Source organism: Chenopodium album, chromosome 13, assembly GCF_948465745.1.
Source record: "Chenopodium album chromosome 13, dcCheAlbu1.1, whole genome shotgun sequence".
Taxonomy (NCBI): domain Eukaryota; kingdom Viridiplantae; phylum Streptophyta; class Magnoliopsida; order Caryophyllales; family Amaranthaceae; genus Chenopodium; species Chenopodium album.
The window spans coordinates 36,039,733-36,048,510 of record NC_137846.1 but is presented as its reverse complement, the minus strand read 5'-3'; the positions used below and the strand labels follow the sequence as shown (position 1 = coordinate 36,048,510).

At 36.8% G+C, this 8,778-nt stretch overlaps 1 protein-coding gene across 2 annotated transcripts; it reads right to left on the bottom strand.

The window, feature by feature from the left end:
* Nucleotides 1–1,596: 1,596 nt before the first annotated feature.
* Nucleotides 1,597–7,180, bottom strand: LOC145576595 (cold-responsive protein kinase 1-like). Of its 2 annotated transcripts, none has more exons than XM_081634323.1 (7): nt 6,832–7,180; nt 5,367–5,508; nt 4,968–5,083; nt 4,637–4,847; nt 4,199–4,436; nt 3,057–3,207; nt 1,597–2,180 (listed from the first exon to the last, which is right to left on the bottom strand). In XM_081634323.1, the coding sequence occupies exons 2-7, from the start codon at nt 5,437–5,439 to the stop codon at nt 1,788–1,790; spliced, it is 1,182 nt and encodes a 393-aa protein (XP_081490449.1). In that variant the 5' UTR covers nt 5,440–5,508; nt 6,832–7,180; the 3' UTR covers nt 1,597–1,787. The 2 variants fall into 2 exon arrangements, with proteins under 2 accessions (XP_081490449.1, XP_081490450.1); XM_081634324.1 differs by lacking the exon at nt 1,597–2,180 and adding an exon at nt 2,261–2,602.
* Between the last annotated feature and the right edge of the window lie 1,598 nt (nt 7,181–8,778).

Genomic DNA, 8,778 nt, shown 5'->3' with positions numbered 1-8,778 from the left:
TTCACTAGTTGTGGTCGTATTGGTGGTTGACTCAATCCTGGTGTTTGTGTTGTTAGGCTCATAGGGGACCCTTGTGTGCACCACACTGTCGTCCGGGTTTCTAGCGGCGTTTGTATCGTACGTTTGCCTTGTACGGGCCATTTTCGACTGCAAGAACAGAGAAGAATATGTGGATGAGGGTTGGTACGCACTAGAAATGGACCTACTCCATGAAGGAGACAGCTCATCTCCGTCCACTCTAAACTCCTCAGTCCTAGGCGAATGGACGGCCTCGTGAGGAGAAACGGACGAAGCCGAGTGTTGAGCCAAGTTTAAACGAAAAGAAAAAACTAAGGCAAGTAAAAAACAAAAGTAAGAAGAACAGTGGGCTTACCTCTCTACGTGTAGAAAACTCTGAAAATCTTTGAAAGTCTTGGAAGTTGACCGGAAAACTCAAACTTTGATTGGAAAACTCAATCATACGACGGGACTCTTGAAGATTCAGGGAAGAAGTCACTTTCTCTCTCTATAAAAGCTCTGACTTCTCTCTAAAAATTTTAAAGTTCTAAAGTGCCAAAATGAGGTCAAACCTCTTCTATTTATAGGCAAAATTAATGGGGGCAAAATGGTAAAACCATCTTTCCCGCCCAAGAATTCAAACGGTTACTTTTTGAAAAAGTTAACCTATAATTCAAAAAGTTAAAAAGGTGATTCTGTTAATTTGGACGGGAAAAGAGACGGACGGGTAACGGCACGTCCAAATAGGCGACCACACCAGCAGAATTAAAGCTGCCATCCTAAGAAGCCGGGCGTCCGAACTCTCCTCCAAAAATCCATGCGCCATGTTCCGTCCGCTTAATTCCCAAACTCAAACGTCCATTAGAGGGATTACAGACGGACAGGATATGTCATTCAGCCTAAGGCGGCCATCCATTAAATGGGCGAACAAATTCGTCCGCCTATTCCACTTTAAGTCCTATTACCACACACTCGGACGCATTAAGACGAGTAGAAAATCGGAGGAGGCGGCCCGTAGCGTACGAGTCACCCCCTCTGAAGGGCAAATGTTTAGGGTAAGAATACCCCCTACACGTGGTCCAATCACGTAGTGACACGTGGCCCAATCAAAGGGCGACACGTGTCCATATGGGAAGATGACGCGTGTCAAGATTAAGAAGAGCACCTGAAATGAGATAAAAGGGCCTCCTTACATCAGGAGGCCCAAATCCCGAGAAAGCCGCAAAACGGCGCTAATCCCTAGACACGTGTCGCTACTTGATTGCGCCGCCAATCACATCGCGTCATTCTAAGGTAATAACCCTAAAGGGCACAATTCCCCACCCCTATAAATACCCCAATCATTTATGATGGGAGGGGTGGATTGTGACATAACAACAAATAGAGCATTTAATAGCTTCAACTTCTCTCTACTTTCTCTCTCTAGCCTTTCCGATTTCAGGTTACTAACTTAACCGTCGGAGGCGAATATTCCGTCACCAAAATATTCGTGTTTTATAGGTGTTCGAGACTCGTTGCCAGCACAAGCGTGACCAGTATCCCGAGGGATTCTAAAAAAACCCTGAAATAGGCAACATAAACATTCGAAAATTTTTGACTTTTTCAATTCTTAGTTGCAAATTTTTGGTTGTACAAGAGCTTCCTGAGCATTAAACATGTATATTACTTTTCATTATCTGTTTATTAAAAAAAAATGAACTAATCTTATCTATGTGCACCTGTTTGAATTCCGATACTTTCAAATTTAAGTACATTGACTTGGGATTCTCAGAAAGATTCAATCCAGAATTTTACAAACTTCTTTCTTTAACTGCTGTGAATGTCAATGTGGCACTAGTTGAAGCTCCAGATGAAAAGGTTGAATTATTCATGCTGTCTGAGCTGGAGTATAAATCTTTGTCAACAGACGTAGTTCTGGTATCTGTGTTGTCGTGGGTGTTCCGGATTGTAACTTCAGAAAGATCAGAGAGCAATCCTGGTGCTGTTATCTTCATTTCATCGATGCACTTTTCACCTCTCAGCATTTTCACCACAGTGGACATGGCTGGTCGAAGCTTAGGAGCATCTTGGGTGCAAAGCAGGCCTATCTTAAGGAACCTGCAAGCCTCCTCTACATCATAGTGCCCTTCTAATGATATATCCACTAGTTCTACCAACTCCCTTCGCCGATAGTATTCCCATATCTGTGACAAAACATGTGATTATTAATAGAAAGTGTCGCAACACAAAGAATTCATAAATGATGCGGCTATTTAATACAAATTGACTCCTATATCCATTGTCACTCTACTTGACTTTTCCCTTATATGCCCCCTTTAGAAGCAAGTCAATTACATTGAGATGCAGGTGTTGATCTTTTTCACTAAGCTAGGTTAACAACCATATGCTCGTCAATCTGCCAATGCAAAGAAGTGGTAAAGACAGACTTTTTGGGTGCTAAGATCCAAAGTCGAGAGGGAAACAGCCCAGATTGTACGCTAAGGTCCTGGCAATGGGAATTGGGAAAGTTGGACCAATCACCAATCGTCACTATTGGACACAGCTCCATTACAAACACATAGATTCCTTGCCACCCCATCAACCCATGAAATGAAGAGCAGAGGAACTACAAGATAAAGTAAGAGATCTACTTGTTTTAATCCAAAGTGAATTAAAGCTGAAATTGAGCAGTTGTGACTTTCAACATAATTAAGTATGAACACAAAAACATTATCTTCAGCCTGATATCAAAATATGAGTAATATATACGAGTATTCATACAACCATATTTCGTAGAAATTGTAAAACAGAAAGATTTTTACTCGTTGAACTTCCATTCCAACAATGCATTGAACAGTTTCAATAGTCACCAAGATCCTACTCCTACCTAGTAATGCACGTAAAGGTTCATGTTGACATTCTGTAGATCTCAGAATCAAATAATTTATCATAAGCTAGGCTAATTAACCAGCTTTTGAGAAGATATTAAACAAAGTGATCAAGACACATGAAATTATGAATAATCATTTCAACTATTATTCTGTCACAGCAGTTAAATCTACTGTTGAATAAACTCTTACCCGCTCTAGAAGATATCTGTCTCCATCTGGCAATCTCATGTTCGTGTTACATCTTCCACTGACAATTTCCACCAGGAGAACACCAAAACTATATATATCTGCTTTTCGAGTCAGTTGCCCCCTTACTGCATATTCTGGAGCCAGATAGCCTCTGGAGAAGAAGAAGAAAGAATCACAGAATGTAGAGGAGAGCTAAATAATACACATCTATAAAAGATATTATGTAGAATGTCATCACGGTATACTTTTTATAAACCAATTAATTGAATAAAATAAATATATAAAACCCTCGCTGCATGATTTAAGTACTGATACATGCAAAGATGACAGTTGATGAATGTGGTGTAGCAAGTTGAATATTAAACCTACAGTTTCCTTAGTTGTTTGCTTGAATAAAAGTATAAGCAAATCTTGGGTGACATCATCCGAAAACTAATTGGGAGACATTGTTTAATAAAACCTCCCAAAGAAGTAAGAACTCACCACTAAGATAGAAAAAAAAGGTCACCCTGGTCTGCTGGTCTCGCAATAACTTCAGTCCCATTGCACAAGAGACTGTTTAAAAATAGAGTCCACAACGTAGAAATCATGAAGAATTGATAAGTTTTGGGAGAGAATTAATATTGATAAGGATTCTTGAGAACATAGGGTCAATGTTGATGCATGTGCATCCACCTTTTTTCTTTATAAAGCAACTTAAACAATCTAGGGAAACAAGAGCCAAATGGATAATAACCTAAACTACCTAGGAATTTATGCCTGATTTGGTGTATCTAAATGGAAGTTTATGTTCTTGTATTGTTAGAGATTCTTTGAAAGGAAAGAGCGCAGGACCAAAAGTGCAGCGGCGATTTCTTATATGGTAATTCACTACTTCCTATATTACTTCAGTATTTATAGAAAAGTGAGCACTAAGAACAAAGATTTTAGCAGCACAGAACAACACCAATTCTGGCAGAACTGAGGGCAGGGGTATATTGATATATTCACCTGATCAGACCAAGCATTTGGCGTAAAATAGGAACATATGATCGTTAACAATGTATTAAAAATTGAATACCTAATTTGCTTCATATTATCCATTCTGAGTTCAAGGAATTTAATGAAGAATAAGATCAAACAAAGAATAAGTTCTCACTCACAATGTTCCAGCGACCCGTGTACTAACATGAGTGGCATTGGGTGGCATAAGCCTCGCAAGACCAAAATCTGAAATTTTGGGAGTGAGGTCTTTGTCGAGCAGGATATTGCTTGCCTTGATGTCTCTATGCACTATATGTGGATGTACTTCTTCGTGAAGAAAAGCAAGCCCACGAGCTATTCCTATGCAGATGTTCCAACGTATTCTCCAAGTAAACTTAATGCTACAGTTTCCCCTGCCTATGATTACAAAGCTTAAGTTATTATCCTTGAGATACTTGCACAGTTAAAATTAGTAACAGATGAAGAAATTTCCCCGTAAGTATATGCATAAAATCATTGCAAACACACCCTTCTAGAATCTGTCATTAGAAAAAGTACATTATATGAATATGATGAGGGTACTAACTACTAATATGGACAAAATGTGTAAAAGTTACCTAGTAGAGTCTGCGCAAGGCTGTTGTTTTCTAGATAGTTGTAAACGAGTATTCTATGGCTCCCCTCCACACAACAGCCATACAACTTGACCAAGTTTTCATGCTGTATCTCTGAGATCACCTTTATCTCAGTCAAAAACTCACGAACCCCTTGCTGCGATTCAGCCGACAGAACTTTGATGGCAGCAACCTTTCCATGTTTAAGCTTTCCCTGCAAACAGAATTTATATTTTAAATTGATTTGACTTCAAAGATGTCGATTAAACAAATTATCTATGCGTTCATAAATATTATTTTGCTGATAATGTGATAGCATTATTAAAGTTGTCACCTTATACACAGACCCAAAACCACCTTCTCCAATTTTATTGGTTATACAGAAGTCATCAGTAGCAACTTTAAGTTCTTTGTAGCTGTACAGCTTTACATTCTGAACTCCTGCAAATTCTGCCATTAAACAAATCAATCAGAAATCCTCAAACAAGAGAAAGTGGAACTAGTGCGGTTAATAATCTTGATAAGCATGGATTTCAATATGTTTCGACTCACTGAACATAGACATCCTACATAATAGTTTAATATTTGTAGTCCCTCTACTATTTCATGAAACTTCTTTAAAATAGAAGTTGAATTGGAAGCACCTCAGGAACTTACGTAAAAAACATATATATTGGGAAAAAGATATAAAATTTTAATAATTACATGCTATGACTAATTATTAAATGTCTACCTTCAGCAGCAGCAGCAGGAGTTCTGACAGCAGACTCTACTCTTTTACCAAACGAGCAAGGGAAACAAGGCATACTATGTAACCACAACGAAGATATTTTTCCTTATAACCAAAAGATATTAATACAAAATTACCAAAACACCTGCAAAATAGAATTTTGCTCAAACATTAATTAAATACCACAAGCTGGAAAATAATAAATACTGTATATTATATATAACAGTACACATGAAAAATCTATAAATAATTCGATTACAATTAATTGCGAAGTTTAACTAGATTGCTATGCTAAAACCATGTTGTAACAAGGAGGCAATAATGAAAGTAGTAGGTGTCCTTAAATGAATATTGTACATAGTTATCACTATGCCTGCATATAACTTTTATCTATGTTTAAGCCATGTGTGACACTACGGTGAGATGAGTTCTCAAGAAACATCAGTTCTTAGCAGATATTTGAGCTAACTGCACTAAACTGCACATAATACCTAGAAGAAGGGTCATTCAAATTACTGCCTTAAACCGTTAAACACATAGAACAGCGAGCAAGACATTCCGAACTTTGAAAAATAAGAACCTCAAGTATGGTGCACTTAATACCTAGAAAGAAAGCAATTCAAATTACTATTAAGCACACTCAGACAATGAACAAGTCCTTATGAAAACCGAAATCATTAAAATTGAATCTAAGAACCTTACTTTCCTCAACTAAGTTAAGAAAACAAATTGGACTAACAAAATTTCTTCCGTTCTCAATCTTCTACATTTTACACATATTAATCATATTACAAACTACAGAAATTCATCATATTGCAAACTACACAAATCTATACCTGTAATTTAGATGGCTCAAAATAATTTAAAGCTTTAAACCCCTCATAATAACAAGTAAGAATCTAATGAGATAGCTCAAAATAATTTAAACCCCTCAAAATATCTCCAAAACTTGAAGAATCTAGCTCTTAGTAATTTAAACCCCACAAAAATTCAGCAGAACTTGAAGAATCTAGCTCTAAATAATTTAAACCCCTCAAAAATTCTACACAACTTGAAGAATCTAGCTCTAAATAATATAAACCCCTCAAAATTTCTTAACAACTTCAAGAATCTACATTTTAGTGCACCTTTTTTAATTCTAAAACAATCTCAAACAAGACATAACTTTAACCAGAATTTCCCAGAACTTAAAACTCTTATATGAGTTAAATATCGAACAATCATTTGAAGCCAACCAAACCCCAAAACAAAACTATTACATAGAAAACCAACACAATCCCAAAATTGAAAATTCCACCCAATCCATCATCAACCCATCATCAACGTAAACCATCTCCGGATGTCAACTAGTTTAGTTAGTTAAGTAATACCCGAGATCAAATCCTCTCTATATCATTGCCTTTCTAATCATAACTTTACACTATACAAACTACACAAACATACATGAAACCAAAATCATAGAACTTACTTTGAATGCTTGAATTGATTATGAAAGCTGTTCAATTTCTTTGCACAAAAAAAGAGAGAGGAAGAAAAGTCTGCAAAATGTTTCCGTACAAATTAAGGTGGTACAATTGTATACTTGGGATTCATTAGCAGACCAAAGAAATGTTAAGAAAATTTTGAAAAAAACACGGCAAATGTGAAAAGAAAATTTAAAAAATGCAAAGTAATAATGGTCAATGGAGGAATGCCAGAAATTCAATGTCTGCGCATCAGAGTAGGAGAAAGTATGAATGATAAGTGTGATTAATTTTTTATGTTTCTTTTCAACAAATTGACCGGGCTGTTGACCAGCTAATACGGTGTGGATTTGCTTTAAGTTGTTAGCTAGAATAATGTGTTTTTTTTTGTCATTCATTGATTTATAGAGTATCAATAATTCAACATAATTCCTCGTTCTCATGATATATACGTGTCTCATTCAACATATTGGCATTGAGTTAGAATGTTATCATAAAAATGTTGAGAATCTTGGTGTTCTCTTAACTTTTATTTTTCAAAGTTGTAAAGAGTAATTTTTCTATACAAAGTATCCTTTCCTTAACGTTTGCTACTAGTCAATCAAATTTACTTTGGTTGAATTAAAAATTAAAGATATCAAATCATTTATTTGCTTAAAGGATAACATATAAATAATTTAAGGATCGGTTATGTATGAATTTGATATTATTAATAGGATAATGCATTATTATTATAATCATGCCTGAGCAGGTGCTTGGGCTGTTGGTGCAGCTGCCTGGGCAGGTATCCTGGGTGTAGCTGCCTCGGGTGCAGCTGTCTCGGGTGCAGCTACCTTGGACTATGCCTTGGGTTCAGCATATAGTTAGGCTGCGGCCTCGGGTTTTCTCTTTCCCGTTTATGTGTTCGGTGCAATAATGGAAGCTAGTATTGATCGAACGGAAAAAAAATAATAAAATAAATTGATACCTCATCAATGTGTTGAGCTTCTGTGCAACTATTGACTATGTCAAGCATAAACCTCATCACGTACAGGGCACAGTCAATTCCGTTGTCTTGTTGCGCACACTAAAATACCATGTGTTAATGATATCATGCATAGCCATTATCGATGCGAAGTTTATTAAACAAGTCACTATGTCAAGGCATTACCTTTGCATATTTCAACGTAGGACCCGCAACCGAACGGCAATTTAGCTTCTTCATAACACTGTAGGAAAATAAGCTCAAAGTTAGAAATATAATTAGCCAATAACTTAGGTGAGGACATTCTACAAGGGGTTGCAATCTGTACCTATTCAGTAGGTTCTTCACTAGCAGCTTTCGCGGTGGACTCACACGAGCCGAATCAAAATGGTAGATTGTGTTATTGGAAACACAAATCACTAAAAGAGTCCAATGAGCACTACATATATATTAACCAAATAACAATCCATTAATGATTAGACGTCAACATAATTACTAAGCAATCAACTGAATTATAACATATTTAGACGTACTCCTCAAAGCATGGTGCTAATATGAACTTGTCTCGCGCTCGGGTTGATTCCTTAATACTCTGCTCGAGGTAATCTTGCACATCACGCAGGTTGCATAAGCATCTGGTAACGGAGGTTTTCTCAGGGCATAACCACCCAACTGTAGCCTCAGAATTACCTTTACTAAGAAGGTGCTACTGTAGTGACCTTCATGAAAGCAATGTGTTGATCATTTATTAAATGCACTATCTACATTCGAAATGCAACAACAAGATAATTAGGAATAGTGCCATTGAATTACCTCATGAAAGTTTGAATAATGGAAATATTAAGCATGGAACCGGTTAGAAATTTTGTCACATCCACTCTTGAAATAAATGCAATTGCATCCTCATCATAGTGGAACAATGCCTTAGATAAATTCACTTCAATAGATCTACCAAATGGAAACTCACTAACGCGGTTGTGAAGAAAAG